This window comes from Hyla sarda, unplaced genomic scaffold (genome assembly GCF_029499605.1).
Source record: "Hyla sarda isolate aHylSar1 unplaced genomic scaffold, aHylSar1.hap1 scaffold_78, whole genome shotgun sequence".
NCBI lineage: Eukaryota > Metazoa > Chordata > Amphibia > Anura > Hylidae > Hyla > Hyla sarda.
The window spans coordinates 275,139-302,529 of record NW_026610803.1 but is presented as its reverse complement, the minus strand read 5'-3'; the positions used below and the strand labels follow the sequence as shown (position 1 = coordinate 302,529).

General features: G+C 42.2%; 1 protein-coding gene across 4 annotated transcripts in view; it reads left to right on the top strand.

The window, feature by feature from the left end:
* The window catches only part of LOC130346288 (steroidogenic factor 1-like), a 232,832-nt gene that overhangs the window by 173,433 nt on the left and 32,008 nt on the right, over positions 1 to 27,391 (top strand). For all 4 annotated transcript variants that reach the window (XM_056554527.1, XM_056554530.1, XM_056554528.1 and 1 more), the window contains one exon: positions 16,680 to 16,799. In XM_056554527.1, the coding sequence (XP_056410502.1) occupies positions 16,680 to 16,799 (120 nt within the window). The remainder of the gene's footprint in view (positions 1 to 16,679; positions 16,800 to 27,391) is intronic.

Below are 27,391 nucleotides of genomic sequence, written 5' to 3'. Positions count from 1 at the left end.
ATTCCGCTTACCATCATGTTCATTCTTACAGTTTTCCACCTAAGAAATTCAGCCATGGGCATGTTGCAGCAGAATCCCATTGATAGCTATGAAAGGCTACTGCACCACAATTTCTAAGTAGAATATTTATGCTGTATTCTGCTCTAAAATTTTGAAGTGTGAATAGAGCCTTAAACTCCTCTTTTTGTTCTCACACAGCTTTCCTTGGTTAGGTATCACCAGGGTCTATCTACAGTTTTTAGGCAAACTCAGACAGATGAATACTTTCAGCTCTACTACATCTGTATGGCTGTAACTATGGAGTAAAACAAAAAGTACGAACCACTCAGCTTAAAGGGGTACTCCGGTGGAAAAAAATTTTTCTTAAATCAACTGGTGCCAGAAAGTTAAACAGATTTGTAAATGACTTCTATTAAAAAATCTTTATCCTTCAGCTGTATGCTATTTAATTTTTTTATTTCTTTTTTGTCTTGTCCATAGTGCTCTCTGCTGACACCTGATGCCCATATCAGGAACTGTCCAGAGCAGGAGAAAATCCTCATAGCAAACCTTTGCTGCTCTGGACAGTTCCTGACATGGACAGAGGTGTCAGCAGAGAGCACTGTGGACAAGACAAAAAAAGAAATTCAAAGATTAAAGAATTTCCTCTGTAGCCTACAGCTGCTAATAGGTACTGGAAGGATAAAAAAATTTTAATAGAAGGAATTTACAAATCTGTTTAACTTTCTGGCACCAGTTCATAAAAAAAAAAAAAAATATATATATTCCACCGGAGTACCCCTTTAATAGCTGCTATATTATTTTATTAAATGTTGTTTTTACATACAGAGGCCTTGTCAATCTACCTTGGAGGTTTTACCCATCAATCATTGCAGACTCTACTGTACCGTTGATCACTGTTCCACACACAGTGTGTTTCTCAAGGGCTCGATTTCCATATCGTTTCCTATCACTTTGTTGATCAGAATAGAAATTAATCAATCTGGATGTTCTCCCCCTCAAGTTTCAATGAATTGTGTGTCACTTCCCTATCACGTCTGTTACAAAATGTTTTCCTGGATCCATTAATCTGACATACTGCCTAGACCTCTATCCAACCCTTGGTTCTCATAGGTGACAGGGTACCCTGCAATTTATTGTTTTGTACAGAATGAAGTAGCGAAGCCCACCGTGCCTCGTGTCAAGCATCATCTATCATGAGAATGAGAAATGTATGTGGCGGTAGCTTCAATGGCAATACTATTCTATGTTTAATCATGAAGGACTCTTTATTGGTTATTTCTCCATACAGAGCTGCCAGTACACTGTGGGCATTTATAATGCAATGTTTTATATATTATAGCAGTTTTGTCTGTCTTTAATATAAAATTATAGATAACATTGCTCACTAACATATATATTCCTATCCATCAAATGTGTCAGCTGTGGTCCAATGTAGTACGACTTCAGGGTCACAGCAACATTTTAGAAAGCTGCTGTCACATATATTAGAAAAATCTTTAAAATTATTTTCTATTGATTATTATTATTTTTTTTTTACAATTTTGTTAGTGTCATTTTGTAGTATTAGCATTTATATGATATTATTGTTATCATTATTATCGTCATCAGAACACTTCCAATACAGGATGTTGTATTGGAAAACAGCAAGGAGACCCACGGATATTACTGTGTGTGAACCACAACTTTTTACATTTATGACCTCTTTTCAAGTACTTTTCTCAAGTGGAGAATTAAAATACGGTAGGTGGTGTGGCCAATGACTGATGTAGTTGGCCAAAAATGGGTTAAAAAAATGGTGCAGTTTAAAATTGTCACAAGTTTGAATGTATATGTATATATATATATATATATATATATATATATATATATTAACTACGGCTAAAGAAATCAGCCAGAATAATAATAATAATTAAATATAGTAATATATAATGTACTATAATGTAATTATGTTGCTTAATTTCTTGTTATCATAATTCACTAAATATATTTATTTAATGCATTTATTTGTTTTTAGTGGGGCATCTGTCATGGCTAAAAGTAACAATTTTTTCTGTTTCAATGGTTACTCTCAGGATCCCTTTAGAAATTTTTTTTTATTAAATCCCTTGGAGAGTACAGTCCTACAGTTACTGCACAGTCATCTCTATCCCGTCTCTGCATTCATATTAATCATATTAGCTAGTGCAACACTGGAGCCTGAAGAGGTGAGTAAACACTAGATGACCAGATATACTAATATCAAATCATTCACAGACCTAGACAGGGGCGGACTGACATCACTCATGGCCCCCGGACAAAATAAAGCAAGGCCCCCTGTGAAACTCTGCCCTGGCCACACCTCTGTCATGCCCCTATGCCACCCAAATCCCTCCTCATGGCCCACCCCTACACCCAAAATAAAATTATATATATAAATCATGTAAACATAGGTAATATAATTTTCCATGACCAATAATACCTGTGTACACGGAGGAAATATATACCACCACACAATAACTGGATTGTGCCCCCATACTGTACTGAATAAAACCACTACACACAGACCAGTATTTTTCCATACAGTGCCCACATAGTGGTAGATACCAGCTGTAAAGAGGATCTGTATACCATATAAGTGATTATATACGGACAATATTGAGGTAGATATCAGCTGTGCACAGGATCTGTATACTATATAAGTGATTATATACGGGACCATATAGAAGTAGATACCATCTGTTCACAGGATATTTACACCATATCAGTGATTACAGTTACATCTATGGAACTCACAGACGTCTTTTCTTATCAGCGTTGTCCTCTTTACTTTTTCCTTTTCTTCCGGATCAGACCAGCCAAAATTTATCTCTTTAGCTTTTGCAGGACAAATATGTTGGACTTTGCATTTTTCCAGTGCCGTCCCCTCCTCTACACAATCTCCCCATCTACAGACCCCCAACTGTTATAATGCCCTCCTTGGTGTCCTGCACAGAAAATGGCAGGTAAGCAGGTAGCCAGGTAGGTAGCTAACTAGTAGTTAGGTAGCCAGATATGTAGGTAGGTAACTAGCTAGGCATGTAGGTAGCTAGCTAGCTTGGTAGTTAGGTAGCCAGGTATGCAGGTAGGTATGTAATCAGGTATTTAGGTATCCAGGTATGTAGGTAGCTAGCTAGGTAGTTAGGTAGCCAGGTATGTGCATAGGTAGTTATGTAGCCAGGTATGTATGTAGGTAGTTAGGCAGCCAGGTATGTGGGCCAGGTTAGGCAGCCAGGTATGTGGGGGCAGCAAGGTATGTGGGAGCAGCAAGGTATGTGGGGGCAGTGGGAGCAGCCCGGTATGTGGGGGGCAGCCATGTATGTGGGGGGCAGGCAGGTATGTGGGGGCAGTGGGGGCAACAAGGTATGTGGGGGCAGCCAGGTTTGTAGGGGGGTGGACAGCCAGGTATGTGGGGGCAGCGAGGTATGTGAGGTCAGAAGGGGCAGCCAGGTATGTGAGGGCAGTCAGGTATGTTAGGGCAATGGGGGCAGCCAGGTATGTGGAGGGCAGCCAGGTATAGGGGGGGGGGAAGCCAGGTATCCTCTCCCCTCCCCTTACCTTCAAGTTGAAGCAAAAAAGTAAAAAACAAACAAACAGATACTCACCTGTCCCTCGCAGCGATCTCCTCAGCTCTTCCACTGGCCGTGTTCTTTAGCCTCCACAGTGCAGGCGCCAATGAGTGACATCTGCACACGTGCTGCGTGGGAGTGGAGGTCATGTCTCCTCTCAGTTTAGGCCACCGATGCTGCTCACTCTATGAGGAGGCATTCAACTGTATGTGCGTGAGCCGCGCATACAGCAGAAAGCAGCGCTTGTCTGTCTGGGGATGCCCAGTAGCAGCGGCGGCAGCAAGCCTTTTACCCGGCTGGGCCATCAGGCCACGTCCGAACGGACCAGCCGGTCAGTCCACCCCTGGACCTAGACCACCAGGGAACTTTACATTAGTCCCTTCACTGCCCTAGGCCACCAGGGATGATATTTAATTACCTTCTCTATGCTAGACCTAGATTCTGTTTAAGAACATTTATCTAGATGCTTCATGGCCCTGAACATCTAGCTGTGCTTAGTAGGAACAGTACCTTGGCACTAAATGATCCTACTTTCTAGATGCCACGTGCTTGCTACCACAACTACCACATTCAGATGAATTAAACAGATTTTTGCTGAAATTTCTTAACCAGAAATGCATGTAAATATACTTTTAACAAAGTCATGACCTGTTTGACAGTTTAGTTTCAAATTAATCCTAAGCATACAGACAGATCCACCTGACTTGTAATGTCCATCAGGTTTCTGTAAGGGTTTCACAGTGCAGACCCTCTCCTCAGTGCAGACCCTCTTGGGAGTTTGCCCTGTGATGATGCTGTGCGGGAATGGAGTTCAGAGGGTCAATCAGCAGCATTGACTCACCCACCTCACAGTTATTTACAAATATTTCAACAGCTATAACTTTTTCATTAATGTTTTTCATATAAATAGCCAAATTAAGGTTTGATTTTTTAGTACCATTTTTGGGCTACGTGTAATTTACTGATTAAAATGTAAAGGGGGGGGGGGGGGGGAGGGGGGGCTCCTCCGTGAACTATAGCAGAAATCTGCACTAACTTAGATTTCTAAGTGTATGGCTCTGGGCAGCAGCTGTGAGGGCAGATTTATTGAGACTGAGGATCATGCCCAATGAATGTGCTACATTCAGCGCCAGCAGGATTTTTCCAAAGGCGTGCAAAATGCCAGCCTTAGTAAATCACCCCCCTCCCCCTTCTCCGCTGTGTTTTTTATCTTTTGTCTGGTAATTATTTGGAATATCGTCAATGTACCTCTGAGACACAAATTTGTTTGGAAACTGTCAAAATGACACGCCTACATGTCCATGCTGACACAACAAGCCTAATTAATTTCCATGGCCTGAGTGTAGTCACCTAGTGACTACATTCAGGTAATTTACCAAGCGTATACAAGTTTTGGCTGTGATTGGGAAGCTTGGTTTGCAGCAAATTTCAGACACAAAACTCTGATACGTTCAGAAAAGGACCCATCCCTATCTAAGCACAGATCGGTCGACATGTTATTTTGTCAGTTTTCTGACATCTACATGACCCTAATCCCCAAGGTGAGAACCTCGCCTTATACTGACTGGCATTCCAATAGCCTCTTGCCTCTGTCAAACTCCATAGATGTAATGGTTAAACAGGTGTAGAGAGATTAAACAGGTTGGAATGCATCTCCCATCCTAGCCAACAAAATGTAATAATAAAATATAGATACAAAAAAGAAACAGAAAGCTAATTTTGCATTTTTGGGGATGCATTTTGCACCAGATTGTGTGAAAAGGGGAGCCAGGTAAATTTTCTAATGAATTTGTGCCATGTGTTTAAAACGGTGCATTGCCTTGAAAAAGGACAGGCAAGGGACTGGGCTTAAAATGCTCAAAAAAAAAAACAACAACAACATAATATTTGTCAAAAAATTCTTGGTGTTCACTATACTACCTAAAAGGTGTTACAGACAGTGTACGAAGGGCCAGATTTTTATATAGCCACTGTAAAACATATGACGTAATCTTAGACTACCTAGTCTAAGTAAGACTTAATTTTTCTCCTAGAATGTTTAAGTCAGGTATATATCTCAGCCAGGTAGATTACAAAGGTTCACCAAAACTTGTGCTTTTGCAGAGGAGCGACGCTATATATAGGAATCACTCAATGTCAACTAGTATTCTCAATGGTCTCCATGGTCCGCTGTCCACCTTACATCCGGAGAAGAGTCAGAGGTACTTTTGTGTGATACAAACAGGGCAGAATGCTGCTATGGAAGAATGTTTCCCACTGTGTTCATGTTTTATCGGTTGACCTAAAAAATATGTGTTTTGAGGTTACAGGACCCCTTTCTCAAGTTACAGGAGACAGAATATGCATAATCTAGCTGGCACCAGTTTGCAATGTGGGGGCATAGCTTATGTATGGAGATGTAAATGGTAATTAATAAAGGAGCTGTGGTGGTTCCATCAGTCAAGTCAGCTGATCAGTGTGGGGGCCAGGAGTCAGTCCACCATCAATATTATATTGATTGATTGAATAGATCATAAATATCAAAGTCCTAGAAAACTTTTTTTATTTTTTTTATTTTTTATGAGGTGTTTTGGCTCTGTAATGTCAGCGTTAGCCCTAAAGCTTTAGTTTATAATGATAGACATTACACTGTATCAGATCTATTGTATGACGGATCGGAACGGTGCCTGTCCATTGTCATACAGTGGGTTTTGTTGACTTTTCTGTCATTTTGATGCCAATCCCTCTGATTGCTTCACTGTTATAGCTGTGGATTGATCGAGGAGGTGCGGCAACTTTCCCAAAAATGTAACTCTCTTTTCCCTCCCTGTTATATTGTAACATTTTCAGAAAATGAGATTCTATAAAATAGACATTTACTGTATTGTACAATAGGCAACAACTTGCATTCAAAACTGTTTAACAAAACAACATTGCATCATTAAAATTAACATATCGGAAATGTTGTGTTGAAGGACAGAAGTCTATTCATTAAGAGACAATGTTTGTTGTATTAGCTACAAGTGTATGCTGTAAAAACTGTAATATCAATACGTCTATTCTTGTTTCAAAAGGATAGAAACTTAGCTACTGCAAGGACAGTGCACTGATGTAACTTAGCTAAATAACAATGAATTGCACATGAAATGTGCAGTAGGAATGAAAGTTTAGGAAAACATATTAAAGCACTTCAGGCTTGAAGGGTATTATATATTGTAAGAGCAGAATGAGGTAATAGATGTTGTTAAGGTGAACTGGATACATTTCTGGAGCATAATAATATTACAGACTATAGTCATCCAGGATTTATTCTGATACCTTAAAGGGGTACTCCCGTGGAAAACTTTTTTTTTATTTATTTTTTTTAAATCAACTGGTGCCAGAAAGTTAAACAGATTTGTAAATCACTTCTATTAAAAAATCTTAATCCTTCCAGTACTTTTTAGGGGCTGTATACTAAAGAGAAATCCAAAAAAGAAATGCATTTCCTCTGATGTCATGACCACAGTGATCTCTGCTGACCTCTGCTGTCCATTTTAGGAACTGTCCAGAGCAGCATATGTTTGCTATGGAGATTTTCTCCTGCTCTGGAAAGTTCCTAAAATAGACAGCAGAGGACAGCAGAGATCACTGTGGTCATGACATCAGAGGAAATGCATTTCTTTTTTGGATTTCTCTTTAGTATACAGCCCCTAAAAAGTACTGGAAGGATTAAGATTTTTTTAAATAGAAGTGATTTACAAATCTGTTTAACTTTCTGGCACCAGTTGATAAAAAAAAAAAAAAAAAGTTTGCCACAGGAGTAACCCTTTAATGTAAGGAAAATTGGCTTCTACCTCATGTTTTTTTTTTTTTTTGCCCTCTTCTGGGTCAAAGCTACTTGGTAATAGTGTTGAGCGGCATAGGCCATATTCGAATTTGCGAATATATGGACGAAAATTCGTCATATATTCGCGAATATTCGCATATTCGTAATATTCTCGTTTTATTTTCGCATATGCGTATTACGCATATTAAAAAATCATCATATGCGAAAATTTGCATATGCAAATTTTCGTATATGCGAAAATTCGCACACCAGTCTCACGCAGTAGTATTAGAGCCTTCTTTACACCATACAAGCTGGAAGCAGAGAGGGATGATCACTGTGATGTGTACTGTGAAAAAAATAAAAATAAAAAAAGACAATATTCGTAATTACAAATATATAGTGCTATATTCGTGAATATTCGCGAATTCGCGATATTCGCGAATAAAATTTGCATTGCGAATATTCGCGAGCAACACTACTGGGTAACAAGCTGAACTGGACAGGCACCATCTTTTTTCAGCCTTACAAAATATGTAAGATGCTATGGAATCTAGATTATGCTTACCCTTTTAACTTGGCTGACTGATTAAAGGGGTTCACAAATAAAAAAAACAAAAATGAAAAAAGACCCATAACCTAACTGCTGCCTACTAGGGCAAGGCATTAAAGGAATAAACTACCCTGTACTAACCTTGCCCCATCCAGCACAACACTCTAATACACCCTGATCCCTTTGTTTACCGATCCTGGTGAAATGCTGTCCCTACTTAGCTTATGATGTTCCAAACTCACTGCTGCCTCACTGATTGGCTGCAATTCATTCAGAATGTCATCAAGAGAGGTGGGACAGCATGTCAATAGTAAACAGGGCGGATGGAAGCGCCAGTGTTGGAGCAAAAAAGTTGGGTACAGTGTAGTTTTTTTTATTTTCTCGCCCTAGCAGGCAGCAGTGTCTTTTTTTTTTTATTCGACAGGATAACCCCTTTAAAGCCGGAGTAAAAATATAAAGGAAATTGTAGACCTCTATCTTTATTGTCTAAAACTGCATTAAAATGTACGTGAATGATTCCAGTATAGGAAGTATGATAGGCAGGGCTCCTGCACATAACCCTTTCTTCCAGCATAAAAAAAATGGGGGAAAAAATCTACCTAAAAAGTAGTGTAAAGTCTGCTTGTGTTTTTAGCTATTTATGGCAGCTTGAATTTTAAAAGTGGCACACAATGTCATTTATTTGGTACATTTCAAACAAAATGTGTCACTTTTTTGCACCAACACATGCTTACTTTCCTTTCAAAAATCCCTTTATAGTTCAACTTATGTCTGGTTTCTGTTTTTGCACTAAACAATTTTAATTTTAGTTTTAAGTTTGTAAGATGACACCTATATAGATGACCAAATAAGAAGAAAGTTCTCAATGAGATTATATATAATTTAGCTTAGTAAATATCTATGGACTTACTAAATATAGTAGTGAACACTCATAGATCGGGGGCTAGAGCCCATAGCCCAAGCCATGCTCCCTAACCATGCCCAATTGCGCACAGCCTCCTCCTTCAACATACTCCCTACTACCAGCAGGCAACTGTACAGTGTGGTTGCAGCAATCACACTACTACCATCATACTGTTAATGACCAAATCCTGAGACCAATCTTACCAATAATACCAATTAGAGATGTCGCGAATTGTTTGCCGGCGAACAGTTCCCGGCGAACTTAGCATGTTCGCGTTCGCATCGCCGGGCGAACATATGTGAAGTTCGATTCGCTCCCTATACTTTAACAGTGCGGTAAACTTTGACCCTGTGAGTCAGAGTCAGAAGACACATTACAGCCAATCAGCAGCAGTCCCTCTCTTCCAGACCCTCCTACCTCCTGCACGGACGCCATTTTACCCTCATTCAGCATGCTGCAAGCTTAGGAAGTGGAGGGACAGAGAAGCTGCTCCTGCTGTAATAGGGAAAGCGATAGCTAGGTTGCTGCTAGGTGGTGTATTCAGGGTCCACTTTACTCCTAAAGCACTAGTGTAACATCTGCTTTAACCCCTCAAGGACTCAGCCCATTTGGGCCTTAAGGACGCAGAAAATTTTATTTTTACGTTTGCATTATGTTTTCATTTTTTCCTCCTCGCCGTTATATTTTAATCCACAGACTAGTATGAGGGCTTGTTTTTTGCGCGACCAGTTGTCCGTTGCAATGCCAACACTCACATTACCATAAAATGTATGGCACAACCAAAAAAATACTATTTGTGTGGGGGAAATTAAAAAGAAAACCGCAATTTTGCTAATTTTGGAAGATTTCGTTTTCACGCCGTACAATTTATGGTAAAAGTGACGTGTTCTTTATTCTTTGGGTCAATACGATTAAAATGATACCTGTGATAACATACTCTTCTATTACTGTTGTGCTTAAAAAAAATCACAAACTTTTTAACCAAATTAGTACGTTTAAGATCCCCCTATTTTGAAGACCTATAACTTTTTCATTTTTCCGTATAAGCGGCAGTAGGAGGGCTCATTTTTTGCACCGTGATTTGTACTTTTTATTGATACCATATTTGCTTACATAAAACTTTTAATACATTTTTTATAAATTTTTTTTTGGAATAAAATGTTATAAAAAAGCAGCTACTTTGGACTTTTTTTTTACGTTCACGCCGTTCACTGTATGGTATCATTAACACTTTATTTTAATAGTTCAGATATTTATGCATGCGGCGATACCAAATATGTATATAAAATATTTTTTTTAACACTTTTTGGGGGTGAAATAGGGAAAATGGGGCAATTTACGTTTTTATTGGGGTAGGGTTTTTTTCACAATTCTTTTACTTTATTTTGTTACTTTTTTAACTTTTATTTTTACACTTTAATATTCCCCATAGGGGACTATTTAAAGCAATCACTTGATTGCTAATCCTGTTCAGTGATATGTATAGGACATAGCACTGATCAGGGTTATCGGTCATCTTCTGCTCTGGTCTGCGGGAAGGCAGATCAGAGTAGAAGACTCCCAGAAGACAGCGGGGCCAGGTGAGGGGACCTCCGGCTGCCGTGCTGGATGATTGGATCGCCGCGGCAGCGCTGCGGGCGATCCGATCATCCAATTAAGTGACCGCGATGCTGCAGATGCCGTGATCGGTATTGATCACGGCATCTGAGGGGTTAATGGCGGACATCCGCGGGATCACGGATGTCCGCCACTACCGGCGGGTCCCTGGCTCTGATCAACATCCGGGACATGCCACGCATGATCCGGGCATCGCTCCGATGCCCGCGGTTATGCTTAGGACGTAAATGTACGTCCTGGTGCGTTAAGTACCGCATCAAAAGGACGTACATTTACGTCCTTCGTCATTAAGGGGTTAAGGACAGCACCAAAAAAGCCCTTTTTAGGGCTCAAATATCAGTCCGTGTGTCGTGCAACAGCTGGAGGCACCCTGGTTGGGAGGGAACCGCTGGTTAAAAGGGGTACTCCGGTATAAAACTTAATTTCCTTCAAGCAACTAACTACAGTATTAAAAGGGCTATAAGTTCAGTCCGTGTGTCTTGCAACTGCTCGAGGAACCCTGTTTGGGGACCTCTGCTTAAAAGGGGAACTCCGCTGGCAACCTTTTTTGCTCATTGTCACACTAGTGCAAATCACATTTGGTGTGGCAGTTGTTCAAATAAAATAAAAAAATACCTTTTTTGGCTGTGAAATAAAACCAGTGCTGCCTAAAGGGGGGCTCTAACTATGTGCTGCCTAATATGGGGGAATCTATGTGCTGCCTAAAGGGGGATCTAAATATGTGCTGCCTAAAGGGAAGCTCTAACTATTTGCTGCCTAATATGGGGGTATCTATGTGCTGCCTAAAGGGGGGCTCTATGTGCTGCCTAAAGGGGGGCTCTAGCTATGTGCTGCCTAACATGGGGGAATCTATGTGCTGCCTAAAGGCGGGATCTAACTATGTGATGCCTAAAGGGGGGATCTAACTATGTGCTGCCTAAAGGGGGGCTCTAAATATGTGCTGCCTAATATGTGAGAATCTTTGTGCTGCCTAAAGGGGGGATCTAACTATGTGATGCCTAAAGGAGGGCTCTATATGCTTCCAATAGGGGGCTAAAGCACGTTATTCCAAATAATTTAGGAATAATAGGTGATTTATGCCCTGTATGGATTAAAACCAGATTCTGCATCAACTATGTAATTTTCCATGGGAGTTTTGCCATGGATCCCCCTCCGGCACGCCACAGTCCAGGTATTAGTCCCCTTGAAACAACTTTTAAATCACTATTGTGGCCAGAAAGAGTCCCTGTGGGTTTTAAAATTCGCCTGCCCATTGAAGTCAATGGCGGTTTGCCTGGTTCGCAAACATTTGCGGAAGTTCGCGTTCGCCATTCGCGAACCGAAAATTTTATGTTCGCGACATCACTAATACCAATATACAAGGAGGAATATCATCATCATACATATTACTGCCATACTCTTAAAGGGGTACTCCGGTTGAAAACTTTTTTTAAATCAACTGGTGCCAGAAAGTTAAACAGAGTAGTAAATTACTTCTAGAAAAAAAATCTTAATCCTTCCACTACATATTATCTGCTGAATACTACAGAGGAAATAATTTTCCTTTTAAAACACAGTGCTCTCTGCTGACATCACGAGCACAGTGCTCTCTGCTGACATCTCTGTCCATTTTAGGAACTGTCCAGAGCAGCATATGTTTGCTATGGGGATTTTTTTCCTTCTCTGGACAGTTCCTGAAATGGACAGAGATGTCAGAGAGCACTGTGCTCGTGATGTCAGCAGAGAGCTCTGTGTTCCAAAAAGAAAACCATTTCCTCTGTAGTATTCAGCAGATAATAAGTACTGTAAGGATTAAGATTTTTTAATAGAAGTAATTTACAAATCTGTTTAGCCTTCTGGCACCAGTTGTTTAAAAAAAAAAAAAAAAAAAAGGCTTAAACTAGAGTACCCCTTTAAACTAAGACCAGTATTACCACTAATACCAGTACAAAAAAAAAAAATGGTCAGCATCTCCAAACAAAATGAAACACGTGAACAGGTGCACACTGCTAGTTTTGTGTGTTACCAGTAGGGACAAATAAAGCTGCCATACCATGACCAACACCATTACCACTGACTAGTAACACTATATTGTTACTGAGTAAAATAAACTATGCAAAATACCATATTCTCAAATACATTCACCATATAGAGGTAGATACCAGCTGTGCACAGGATCTGTATACCATATAAGTGATTATATACCGGACCATATAGAGGTATATATTAACTGTACACAGGATCTGTATACCATAAATGATTAAGGGTACGTTCACACATGCGTATTTCCTGCTGCAGATTTGCTGTAGTAGATTTTGCTACCACTTAAAGTCAATTGGCAGCAAAATCTACTAAAGAAAATCTGCAGCAGAAAATACCCAAGTGTGAACGAAGCCATAAAGTTACATCTAGGGACTAACAGATGGCGTATTTTCTGATCAGCAGCATCCTCTTTCTTTTTCTTCTCCATTCAGCTTCTCCATTCGGATCAGACCAACATGTCGACTTCTTTCATCCAAAACTTCATCTCTTCTGCATCTGCAGGACAAACTTGTTAGACTCATTAGCATTTTTCAGTGCCCTCCTCTACACTTTCTCCCCATCTATAGGCCCCCACACTTGGTGTCCTGCTCAGTAAAAGTGCCCCTTGGTGTCCTGCTCAGTAAAAGTGGGAAAGTATGTAGCTAACTATGTAGTTAAGTAGTCAGGTATGTAGGTAGGTAACTACCCAGGTAGTTAAATAGCCAGGCATGTAGGTAGGTAAATAGCCAGGTATGTAGGCAGCTAGCTAGGTAGTTGGGTAGCTGGATATTAAGCTAAATAGTTAGGAAGCCAGTCAGTTTTGTAGGCAAGTAGGTAGGTAGCCAGGTATGTAGCTAGGCAGTTATGTAGCCAGGTATGTAGGTAGGTAGTTAGGTAGGCAAGTATGTAAGTAGGTCAGCTTTTCCCATCCAGGGTGCCTCCAGCTTTTGCAAAACTATAACTCCCAGAATATCTGGAAAGCCTGTAGTTTTGCAACATCTGGAGGTGCATTGGTTGTGGAACACTGCCTTGGAAGTTACAGACGGAGAAAAGATGGTAGTCGGGAGGTATAGGTATGCCCTGATGCATTAAAGTTCCAAATGGCTTTACTATAGAGGGGGAGCAGCTCCCAGTCTAAAGCAGTGTTTCCCAACTAATGAACTTTAAGCTGTTGCAGAACTACATCTGGGGGCACACTGGTGGTGAAACACAGTTAAAGATGCACAGCAATTATTGGGAGCTACTCCCTCTCTATAGTAAAGATGGCAGTGATGAGGTACAGGTACGCCCTGGTGTGTTAAGTCCCAGATGGAAAAAGTGCACCTGTACCTCCTTATCTCTATCTTTACTATAGAGGGGGAGCAGCTCCCAAGGCAGTGTTCCCCAACCAATGTAGCGCAAACTGTTGCAGACCTACAACTCTCAGCATGCCCAAACAGTCTTTGGCTGTCTAGGCATGCTGGGAGTTGTAGTTTTGCAACATCTGGAGACACACTGTTTGTGGAACACTATCGTAGAAATTAAAGACATACAACAATGACTGGGAGCTGCTCCCCCTCTATAGTAAAGATGGCAGTGAGGCGGTACAGGTACCCCTTTTCCATCTAGGACTTAACATACCATACCTGGGCATACCTGTACCTTCTCATCCCCATCTTTACTATAGAGGGGGAGCAGCTCCCAGATAAGGCAGTGTTCAGCATGCCTTTGACATGCTGGGCGTTGTAGTTCTGCAACAGCCACAGAGCCACAGAATAAGAGGTGCTGGTAGGGAGGTGGAGTGTGAGGTTGTGGTGTGGGCTACCTGTGTATGTTGGGGCAGGTGGCTTGTCGCTCCGTTCTCTCTCGGCTGCACCACACAAAGTATGACGTTACTGGGAAGGGATGGGGTCCTCCGGCATGTCTGCGTGCAGCGCGACATGCTACTTCAGAGAAGCCACCACTCTTAAAGCAGCGGTGGCTTTAACCCCTTAAGGACAAAGGGATTTTTCATTTTTGCTCTTTCGTTTTTTCCTCCTTGCCTACTAATAGCCTTAACGCTCTAATGTTTCCACCTACAGACCCATATGAGGGCTTGTTTTTGTGCCACAAATTATAATTTGTAATGACATCACTCATTTTACCAAATTTACAGTGAAACAAATAAAAAATTATTTGTGGGACAAATTTGAAAAATAAAAAGAGATTTTGAAACTTTTGGGGGCTTCCGATTGTACACAGTGCACTTTTCGGTAAAAATGACACATTATCTCTATTCTGTAGGTCCATACAATGAAAACAACACCTTTTAAAAAAATGTTAACTTTTTGTACGAAAATTAGAATGCATAATATTGTCCTCTTCTGACTCCTATATCTTTGTTATTTTTTTTTTGTATACACACCTGTATGAGGGCTCATTTTTTGCGCCGTAATCTGTTGTTTTTATCAGTACTATTGTGGTATTGATATGACTTTTCAATCGCTTTAATCTTTTTTTTTCTGGTATGTTTTTTTATTTTTTACGTTTACGCTATTTACCGTAAGGAATAAATAATGTTATATTCCAACAGTTCGCACAATTATGCACACGGTGATATCTAATATGTTCATTTTTATTTTGTCTACATGTTTTTTATATGGAAAATGGGAAAAGGGGGTGATTCAAACTTTCAATATGGAAGGGCTCAATGGGTGTTTTTTTTTTATACGTTTATTAAACTTTTTTTTTACACTTTATTGGTCCCTTAGAGGACTTTTAAGAGGAATCATTAGATTTCTCATACAGATCAATGTAGTTCCATAGAACTACATTGATTCGTGTGCTCTGTGCTCATTTGGGTAGAGCCTGGTCCAGCTAGGTGGCACACAATGTTATTTAGACCACCAGGGACAGATTAAATGTTCCCTTACATGCCGCTGTCAGCTTTGACAGTGGCGATCTAAAGGATTATTAGTGGAAGCCCCCAGCTACCAGAATCAGCTGAGGGTCGCCGAATATGGAGCGGGCTTGAGTCAGGAGCCCGCTCTATGCACCCTTTGCAACACCATGATGGACCAGGTTTCTCATGTGTCCAAAGGGGCTAATGGTGGGACATCCGAGGCTATAACCCCATTAGCCTCCCCTGGCTACACCCCTGGTCATGGTTAATATGGCTTTTGTCACATGGTACAGGGATTCACAGGGTAACCCACGCTCCTTAGACTGACTGACGCGGGGGCGAGGGAGGGAAGGGGGCCTGCAAAAGTGTTGTAAGTGGTAATTCTCCTGGGACAAGCTCTAGTAAGTGTATGGCTATATGGTTTGTGGGATGCTTTGATGATAACGGTACAGAAGACAAGCTGGTATGGTTGAAAAATAATTCAGTCTTTTGCTTAAAGAAGATGTCCAGTGTTAAGAAATTTATCCCCTTTCTATTCATTCACTGTGAAAGCAGTCGAAGATAGCTGTACGCTGTGCTCAGCTATCTTCAGCGGTTCCCATAAAGAATGGAGTGGGTCCTAGGAAAGCTGTGGGACACATGTCCAACTTTCCTCATCCTCTCTTTCTTCCCAGGACCTAAACTAGGTTTATGTGATATAATCCTTACTCTGCAGAAGAAGATGAGCCCCCAAGTGATCCAGAGCTTTAAGGCCCAACCCTTGAAGGAGGGAAATAGATGTTCTTCACCCATCCTAACAACTAACTGATTTCCATTCTCTGGGCAGAGATAGAGGCTGGGTTAGAGCAGGCTCCTCCCATAAACTAGAAAGTTTCCATGTAAAATTTATGAGCCTCTGTCAAGTGCATGAAACTTTCTTTACACCCACAACCCTACAAAAAAAAAAAAAAACCTATTAAGAACACAACAAAAATGGTAAAACAATGTAAATATGCATTAACAAAAGACAGTAATGTCTGACAACCAACCTACAAGTCCTGTAGGGTATGCAGTGGGACACTGCAGTACTATACAGTAGATATATATATATATATATATATATATATATATGGCAAATAAAGCTGAAACAATGCACTAATAATATTTACATACACAACTTTGCTGTCCGTGTTACACAATGCCTATATAACAATGCCAATGTTTCAAATCAAGGGTAATGAAAACCCTTAGATGATGAAGGACACAAGTGGCAAATGCCCCAGGGTTTCCATCTAACCTGATCTGATAAATAATGATATTTAGACTGTTATTTTAGTCAAATTTTAATCAAATATGCCATGATTTTAATGACACATTGTCTATTTTTCTAGGTCAGCGACCAGATGATTTTGCTGCAGAATTGCTGGAGTGAGCTGCTAGTGTTTGACCACATCTACAGGCAAATGCAACACAGCAAAGAAAATAGCATTCTTTTGGTGACTGGACAAGAGGTAAACTAAAATGTGTAAAAGTAAAAGTATACCTTTTATTGACAATGTTTCTAAAATGAGCACTGTCAGATTCAAAAACTTTTTGTAGGTTGTACATCTTGGCAAAACATCAATCTTTCTAATATATTTCATAACAATACAGCAAGCCCCATGGACATAAACACGTTAGACTGGTCCATACCCAATTAACTAGAATGGGAATGTTTTCTGGGCATGCTCTGTGACCTGTCCAGAGGTTATTCCTGAAGGAGACAGGAAAGGGAAAATTGCAAGATTTCAGGATTATGTAAAAAAAAAATTGTTATTAGAATAAATAAAGTTTAAAAAAAAATCGCAGAAAATTCTTTAAAATATTTTTTAGCATAACAATGTCATTTAAACAATAGCTCATGTGATGACACATTTCCTTTAAATATGTTATTTACTGATTGCATGAGAGTCGAAAGATGTCTTATTACCCTTAAATCGCATCTCATTTTGGTGCACGCTGGGGATTTACAGTCCAGACCTAAGCGCAGATGCTACTTGTTTAGTTTAGTATTCTTTTTTCTTTTTTTTGGGTTTCCGAATTGTTGCTGCACAAAAGGCACAAACAATGATCTTGCAGAGAGATACAACATATCCACAAACACAGGCAGGGCGGGCTTTGTCATGGCTTTCACCAGCACTCAATAGGGTGACAGCGTGGCCAGAAGCAGCATATTTCTCAAGAGAAGAGACACATCCCCCATCTGTATTTACAGAAGGAGCTGTGAGAACAGGCTGCTGAATGTAGTACAGTAGGTAACTGGCGGCCAGTTACCACATATTGGTTGTTTATTATGTAGGCATGGTGGGGATTGTTATTCATACGCTTGCAGGCTTGTTTTTTTACAACAGCTCTTTCTTAGCCAAAATGTACATACATTTTATTCAAAATGTATTTTGCTGAAGAGTGTAATATAGTGCTCAGTACTAAATGATCTGGTGTACAATGGCAGGTAGAGGGCAGAGCGCTAAGAGCCAGGAACTGAAAGTTATCGTATAGATCCAAATAAAGATGGATGGGATCAGTGGCCTGGTACACCACTATATCGCTGATATTGGGATGCTTAGTTCAAATAGAAAGACATCCTTCAACATGTTTGGTAGAAAAATTAGGTGAACTGGCACTCATCGCATCCATGTGTCCATAACATTAGACAAACTTACCGGGGAGCATCAGCAGACGGGCCAGGGCGCTCAGAGACGACAGCTGTTTCGTGTGTAGCAACACACTTCTTCCGGCCTGTAAGTTCCACCAATGTAATGGATTTTGAAAGTGGTGAGTGCCGGTTCACTCTTTCTCTTCGCAACATGTTACAAAATGATCCGATCCTTCCTCCTATGTAAATGTCCAGCTCTTTAAGTATTGTGAATCAAACTATTCCAAAAATTCACCCACATGAGGATCCATAATTAATGTATCGCTCAACGCAAAACTGTTGCAATTCCAGTGTAATAGTTATGAATGATATGATACTAGTCATTACCACTAAAGGGGCCACTGGCAGGGTTATTTTGCTGCTTCACTATAAGTAACTTGCATAAGAGCTGGCAGCGACATTACTGGCCTCACCTGGCATTACACCATGTACCCCTGCAGGGTATACCCCCTTCCTTTTTCCAGGTCCTGAATTTTCTTCAAAGATAGAGCCGCAAAGAATTATTAATAGCACAACTTGCACAAGAGCCGTGCCGACAGTGCCAGCTCTGGCTACTCATATCATTATGTCCTCCATTTGGGGGGTATTCCCCTTCATCCTTTTCTCTGGGATGCCTATTAAAAGTATTCCCCTCCCTGTTCCAGTAAACTACAAGGTAAACCACACTCTGGTCTCAACTGTGCTGTTGTGGCTTCTGCTGAACCGGTATGGCTGTCCAGGGATCAAGGTTCATGGTTGCCAGGGCCTTTCAGCTACCTGTGCTGTCTATCTATCACTTCCCCTCCCACATACCCTGTGATTTACTCACATGGACAAAAGTGGTACTGTTTTTGTATATCTATCAGTCACATCATCCAATACATCACTTTACTGCAGAACAAAAATTATTATTATTAATAAAACTGTAAACTCTTTACATGGAAGTGAGATCTTCCCGAGTGCTTTTCAGTTGGGTTAGAGGTGGCTTTTAATACCTTAAGCAGAAGTACATTGTAAACATTTTTAGCGTTCTTGTACATTAGTAAGGATACAGAAATGCAGGAATTGGCACAATTGTAAATTTGCACCTTTGATCTTTACATTTCTTTCCAATGGCTTTGTAACATAGGTGTGATGGAGCTAAGAATGACTGTATCCCTGGTTGAGGAATTTAAATCAAATATATATCTGCAGCAGCAAGTTTGTCATCCGTTTGTGCTACTGGCCTAAATGTCTCCTAGTTTCTACACCAGATGGCATAATGCTTTTCCTCTGTATAGAGATTGCATCACTGTATGACATGTACATTTAGATAAAGCACCAATTTGAAAGTGCCCATACATATTAGTGAAATGTCGGCCAAAGCAACTGACTTTGGCAGAGCCGTCTAAATAATGTGTATGGGGCCCTCCCGACTCTCCTCTATACAATTAATCTGTGGAACTGCCTGGCCCTATTGTTCTCGGAGAAAACAGCTGTCATCAGAAAAGCCTGGCAGTGGCCTACCCCTAAAAATGCATGTTTAAGTGTATGGAGGGACTGGAATTGTCTACTGAAGGTGTTACGCCGAGCGCTCCGGGTCCCTGTTCCTCCCCGGAGCGCTCGCGGCGTTCTTCTGCTTGCAGCACCCCGGTCAGACCCGCTGACCGGGAGCGCTGCTCTAGTATCCCCGGCGGGGATGCGATCCGCGTGGCGGGGCGCGCCCGCCCGCGGGTCGCGCCCGCCCGCGGGTCGCATCCCAATCCTCTCACCTGCCCCGTCCTCCTCCTGTGCCGTCCTGACGCGCGCGGCCCCGCTCTCTAGGGCGCGCGCCGGCTCTCTGAAATTTAAAGGGCCAGTGCACCACTAATTGGTGCCTGGCCCAATCAAGTGTAATCACTCCCATTCCTATAAAAACCCACTTCCCCTTCCTGTCCTTGCCGGATCTTGTTGCCTTTGTGCCAGTTAAAGCATTTTTTGTGTGCCCTTTACCTGTGTATCCAGACCCTTGCTGTTGCCCCTGACTACGAACCGTTGACACCTGCCCTGACCTTCTGCTACGTCTGACCTTGCCTTGTCCTTGTGTCCCGCGCCAGTCTCAGCCTCCATAGGGGTTGAGTCGCTACCGGGTGGAACGACGTGGGGGTTACCTGCCGCAGCAAGTCCATTCCGCTTTGCGGCGGGCTCTGGTGAAAACCAGTGACCCCTTAGATTCCGTTCCCCTGGTATGGCCCACGTCATCGCCTCTCTGGCACAGAGGATCCACTACCAGTGTCCTTCCCGCATACAAGTCTGGATCCTGACAGAAGGTATATGTCCACCACAAGGCTGGCATTGAGAGACTGTCATCTATAAAGCATATGTCAAGTCCCCTTGAATAAATTGTTATTTGTGAATCAACTCCTGATAACCAGGCTCTAGGGGCAAGTTACTGGTTTCAAATTTTTATTGTCTTTTGACAAACCCAGATAGTTTTTTGTCTGACCAGACTGACCCTGGGGAAAAGAGTCCAACATAATTTCAGTGAATGTTGGCAATAGAGCTGCATGAGAAAGAAACTAAAAGGTCCCGAACCACTTCATAGCTACCCTGGCTAAATGTCAGGCTAAGGAACACTTACAACTATCAGCCATAACATTTAAGGGATGTTTTCAGCACACCTGCATGCTATGAGCTGTGTACGTGTCGGCAGATGGTAAATAAAATAAACGTTACCTTTTGTAAAATTGTTGACCTTTTCATAATTATTAAAATCATGTTTTTGTCCCGGGCTGAAGAGTCAAAGAGGCAGGGCTGAGCTGCTGAAGTGCCACAACTTTGCCTGCCTCCTGGATTCCCCCTCTCTTTGTTTTGCCATAATTGACATACAGACCTGTATACAGATCATGTACTTGTACCATGCACAATAATAAGGGTTAACTTGTAGTGCTGTCCTGGATCATCTGCCCTCAGCAGGGCCTGTAATTGTGCGTTTTATTTACCTACTAGCTGAGTACCCGGTGTTGCCCGTTTTTTCCTTCCTAATCCTTGTTGTGGAGAAAAATCAACAGAGGAAGCTTTTGACTTCAAATCCCATCCTTATATATTGTTGTCATATCCCAACCCCATAACCCTGTCCTCATATCCAGCCCTCATATCCCGACCTCCTATCCTGACCTCCTATCCCAACCTCCTATTCCGTCCTCCTATCCCGACCTCCTATCCCGTCTTCCTATCCCGACTTCCTATCTCGTCCTCATATCCCGACCTCCTATCCCGACCTCCTATCCCGACCTCCTATCTCGATCTCCTATCCCGACCTCCTATCCCGACATTCTATCTCGACTTCCTTTCCCGTCCTCATATCTCGACCTCCTATCCCAACCTCCTATCCTGACCTCCTATCCTGACTTCCTATCCCAACCTCCTATCTTGAACTCCTTTCCCGTCCTCATATCTCGACCTCCTATCTCGACCTCCTATCTCGACCTCCTATCCCGACCTCCTATCTCGACCTCCTATCCCGACCTCCTATCCCAACTTCCTATCCCGACCTCCTATCCCGTCCTCCTATCCCGTCCTCCTATCCCGTCCTCCTATCCAGTCCTCCTATCTCGACCTCCTATTTCGATCTCCTATCCCGATCTCCTATCCCAACCTCCTATCCTGACCTCCTCTCCCAACCTCCTATCCCGACCTCCCATCCCGTTCTCATATCCCGACCTGTAATATGTGTACCAGGTATTGAAATATCTCCAGCCGTACGGAAGTTATGTGGGAGCATACATTTCCCATTGATTTGCATGGGACTTTAAACAAAAACTCCAACCCTCACAAATGGGGGTAGTTAAGGATTAAATTAACTATCCTATATTTTAATAGGACATATAAGTAACATGTGACCAAGTGTTGTCAAAATATCTCCAGCTGTTTGGAAGTTATGCAGTAACATATATTTCCCATAGACTTGTATGGGACTTTAAACAAAAACTCTGACCCTGGCAAATGGGGGTGAGTAAGGGTTAAATCACCTATCCTATGTTTGTTGTAGACATATAAGTAACATGTGTGCCAAGTTTCATGTAAATATCTTTAGCCGTTTGGACGCGATGCTGGAACATACATACATATACACACACATACACACACACACATGTTGAGTTTTATATATATACTAGCTGAGTACCCGTCGTTGCCCGGTTTTTCCTTCCTAATCCTTGTTGGGGAGGAAAATAAACAAAGGAGGAAGCTTTTGACTTCATATGCAGTCCTCATATATTGTGGTCATATCCCAACCTCCTATCCCGTCCTCCTATCTCGACCTCCTGTCCCGACCTCCTGTCCCGACCTCCTATACCATTCTCCTATCCCGACCTCCTATCCTGACCTCCTATCTCGACCTCCTATCCCATCCTCCTATCCCGACCTCCTATCCCGACCTCCTATCCCGTCCTCCTGACCTCCTTTCCCCTCCTCATATCTCGACCTCCTATCTTGACCTCCTATCCCGTCCTCCTATCTCGACCTCCTATCCCGTCCTCCTATCCCGTCCTCCTATCCAGACCTCCTATCCAGACCTCCTATCCAGACCTCCTATCCCGTCCTCATATCCTGTCCTCCTATCCCGACCTCCTATCCCGACCTCCTATCCTGACCTCCTATCCTGACCTCCTATCTCGACCTTCTATCCCGACCTCCCATCCCGGCCTCATATCCCGTAATATGTGTACCAGGTATTGAAATAGCTCCAGCCGTACGGAAATTATATGGGAACATACATTTCCCATTGATTTGCATGGGACTTTAAACAAAAACCCCGACCCTCACAAATGGGGGTAGTTAAGGGTTAAATTAACTATCCTATATTTTAAGTGGACATATAAGTAACATGTGACCAAGTATTATCGAAATATCTCCAGCCGTTTGGAAGTTATGTAGTAACATATATTTCCCATTGACTTGCATGGGACTTTACATAAGCCCCGCCCCTGGCAAATGGGGGTGACTGAGGGTTAAATTACCTATCCTGTGTTTGTTGTAGACATATAAGTAACATGTGGGCCAAGTTTCATGTTAATATATTTAGCCGTTTGAAAGTTTTTGTGGAACATACACACATACATACACACACACGTTGAGTTTTATATACAGTAACCCCCCGACCTACGATGGCCCCGACATATGATAAAATCAACATACGATGCTTTTATATGTCGGGGCCATCGCATTAACTGCTATCCGACAGTGCAAAATGCTTAAGCTGCTGTTGGATAGCAGTTTAAGCATCCCTGGCAGGTTCACTTACCTATTCCCGCTGCTCCGGGTCCACTTCGCGATCCTCCGGTGTCTTGCGCATCTTCGCCAGGGTCCGGGCCTTGCTTTCCGGTGTCGTTATTACGTCACTTCGCACGCCGCGCCGGCGCAGCAGCGTAATAACGTCACCAGAAAGCGAGGCCCGGACCCTGCAGAAGATGCGCAACACACCGGAGGATCGCGAAGAAGACACCGGAGCAGCGGGACAGCATCGGGAGCCCCTGGAACAGCAGCGGGAGCGGTGAGGACCTGGTCCGGAGCGACGGGGACAGGTGAGTATAACTTCCTATACTTTACATTGCACGGATCCCTCAACATATGATGGATTCGACAAACGATGGGTCGTTTGGAACGAATTACCATCGTATGTTGAGGGACAACTTTATATAGATTATCTGTCTGCCGCGTATAGCATCAACAGGTGAAATATATACATTGTCTTATGACAATGGCACCTGTCAAAGGTGGGTAATATAGATTTGGATAATACTAAAGTGGAGGTGCCCACATAAATCAGGCACTTTTGACAGACATGATCATATGCTGCATAGGGTTTCCTCCAGCTGCAGAAGTCTTAGGTTTAACAACACTTGCACTTGGCTTAGCGTGATACAGTACTACCATCAGGAGACAGGGAAAGAGGAACCGAGAAGTATTTTTAATCAGGCTTTAACTTCTGATACCGATGCTATGACATTGTTATGGTCTAACCCATGCGGGTCTTGTAGTAGATGAACATACTTGTCTTTTTTAGGGCCCTTGGTTGATTGTGGGTCATATTTTCCATTGATGTGTTGGACATGAAAGTTTGTAATTTATAAAAGCATTCCATGCAAAACAAGTACTAGACACTTTATTCCCCAGCAGACACTTTGAAGACATACATATAACTGTCAGCACATCAGTAATGCAGAAAATACACTGTAAGAGAAAAAACTGTTGTACGTGAACCAATTAATGAGTGTTGGTGGATATAATTAGTTTTGTTGGATATAAGCACATGAATTCTGTCCCTGCCATTTTATCTGTTATACTGTTTGTGCACTCTTCTGACTACTTTTAAGTGAATTCCTCTAGTATAGCATTGGCTTTTATTAGAGAATAATGTAGAGCTACTTGTGTATGCCTCTTTGACCTCTTTTTTGCTGATGTGGCGAGCATTGGATAGGCTCCATTTTGGTTTACATATGCATGATGTAGGTTGTGTTATGTAGCCCACATTAACCTGGTCATCGTATTTGGTTGCTAGGGCTGGAGATCACCTAAGTGAACTGATTAGACTCATAAGTGGGTTGGTGTCAGTTCACACTATGCAGTTCTGATGCGTTTTAATACGCAAAGGGCCTTTTTTTTAAACAAATATTGCCAAGAGGCAAATGTGATTTCACCTATATATCACAATTAATGTGTTTTATGAAAATTTGAAGTCTTTAAACTGTGCCCACACTTTGAATTTTTACACCATTTTTTTCTTAGACATTTTTTTACTGCATTACAAGCTGTGTTCTCACGTTGCAACTAATTAGTGATTCTGAAGCTAATTACTTCATGACTTTTGACCAAAATCGCACTCAAATTGGCTTGTTTTATCTAGTTTATGCAAATTGTTAGCGATAAGTGAATTTTTGAAAAATTCGATTCGGCCAATTCGCCTAATTTTGTGAAAAATTTACTCACAGAGAGCCTCAATCGGGGTGCAGAACACTTTGCCTTGCTGTAACATGCATAGGGTGTGTGCTGGGTTAGTGAAATAATACTGTTATTCAGTATGACATGTAGATTAGGGGCGTCACTATTAAAATCACTGTCGCAGAGCGGCACAATGACAGAGCCTGATGGTGGCATCAATATGAGGAGACCATATAGTGGCTGAATGACGCAGAGTGGAGGTGACAGCAGCAGCAGGAGGAGACCATATAGTGCCTGAATGACACAGCATGGAGGTGGCGGCAGCATAAGGAGATCATACAGTGGCGGAATGAGGAGACCATATAGTGGCTGAATGACCAAGCCTGGAGGTGGCAACAGACTGACAAGACCATAGGGCCTCACAATTGAAAAGACAAAAGATATTTTTTAACATTTAAGTTGAATATTTCAAATAGATGAACCCAAAAAGTTTAATTTAATGTGCCAGCAGCATGAGGAGACCACATGGTGGTACAGTGACACAGTCTGGAGGTGGCGGAAGCATTAGTAGACCATATAGTGGCTGAATGACACAGACAGACTGTAGTTGGCAGCAGCATGAGGAGACCATATAGTGGCTGAATGACACAGCCTGGAGTTGGTGGCAGCAAGAACAGACCATATAGTGGCTGAATGACACAGCCTGGTGTTGGCGGCAGCATGAGGAGACCATATAGTGGCTGAATGACACAGCCTGGAGTTGGCAGCAGCATGAGGAGACCATATAGTTGCAGAATGAGACAGCCTGGAGGTGGCAGCAGCATGAGGAGAACATATGGTGGAAGAATGAGACAGCCTGGAGCTGGGATCAGCCACAGGATAACATATGGTGGCAGTATGAGACAGCCTGGAGGTGGCATCAGCATCATCAGGAGTCCTGAAAGTGACCTAGGGACCACGTGACATAGTGGGGCAGTGGGTGGCAATACCAGTACCCAGTGACGAAGGTGGGTGAAAAAAGGAAAACTTGGCATCCGGTGTGTGGCATCAGGCAGGGGGCAGGATCAGAATAGTAGCTGAGGCAGGTAGGCAGAAGAAAACGGTCTCTTTGTAAAAATGTTAGTGTGCACAAGTAAGTACTGAGTATATGCAGTACGTAAAACGTAACTTTTAAGAATTATTTTTAAGATAAAATATATCTACCCAAAATGTTTTTGAAATCAAACAAAAGGAAAGGTGTGCAAAAAACACGATGTGCCACCTACACCACCAAGTATTGATGTAATGCAAAGACTTCTAAAAGGTGGAAGGGAACAACGTATGGTCCATTATAACCAGTGAGGGTAAAAACTTCCCCTGTAAGGCCCTACTCTTGCATTATTAATTTGCCTTCTTGGCAAGTGTTACTTGCCCTAAAAAAGGGCAGCCCTACACAGGAAACTCTCCCTATTTCCACCTAAAAATCCTGTGAAATGGCAGTGTTTGTAGGTGGAAATAGGGAGAGGTTCCTGTGTGGGGCTGCCCTTTTTAGGGCGAGTAACACTTGTGAAGAATGGAATTAATAATGCGAGAAGTTTTTACCCCCACAGGTTACAATGGACCATATGTTGTTTTCTTCCACCTTTTAGAGGTCTTTGCATCACATCAATACTTACTTGGTGCAGGTGGCACATGGTGTTTTTTGCACATCTTTCCTTTTGTTCGATTTGAAAAATGTTTTGAGTACCAATATTTAAAAAGAAGTTAAGTTCTAGCTAATGCATATCCTCAATATTTACTTGTGGTCTGATGCGGAGGAATGTCTGTAACTGGGGAGCAGCACCTTAAAAATGTTTTGCACTATCCATAATTGTGAAGTGTTGGTGTAGCACCATGGTCAATCTACTCTGATGCATCAGGCATTGGTGGGTGGAAATCCTGGCTGATCCATGCCTGATTCATCTTCAGAAGGTCAGTCTCTCCACATTTTACGTGGACAGACGAGTTCTCCTTGGGGTTCCTATGGCCCCCCGCTCTGGTGGCACACTACTGGCCGGCAGGACAGCTTTTCCAGGGCAAACTCTGCTAGTTGCGGCCACAAATCAAGTTTGGCTGCCCAGAAGTCCAGCGGATCTTCAAGGTGTGTTGGCATGGGCATGTCAAGGTATGCCACCACCTGCTGGTTCAGGTCCTGCTCCAGGTCTACCTGCTGCTGATGAGTTGCTTCACTATGCTGGTGAAGAAAGTTACTCATCAGCGACTGTAGGCTGCTGCTGATGGAGCTGGTACTGCTCCTGCCACCCCACCCCTCCCCAGCAGCCATGGTAGTGGAAGGTGAGCATAGAGGAACATTTTAGGAACTGTCCAGAGCAGCATATGTTTGCTATGGGGATTTTCTCCTGTTCTGGGCAGTTCCTAAAATGGACAGCAGAGGTCAGCAGAGAGCACTGTGGCCATGACATCAGAGGAAATGCATTTCTTTTTTGGATTTCTCTTTAGTATACAGCCCCTAAAAAGTGGAAGGATTAAGATTTTTTAATAGAAGTTATT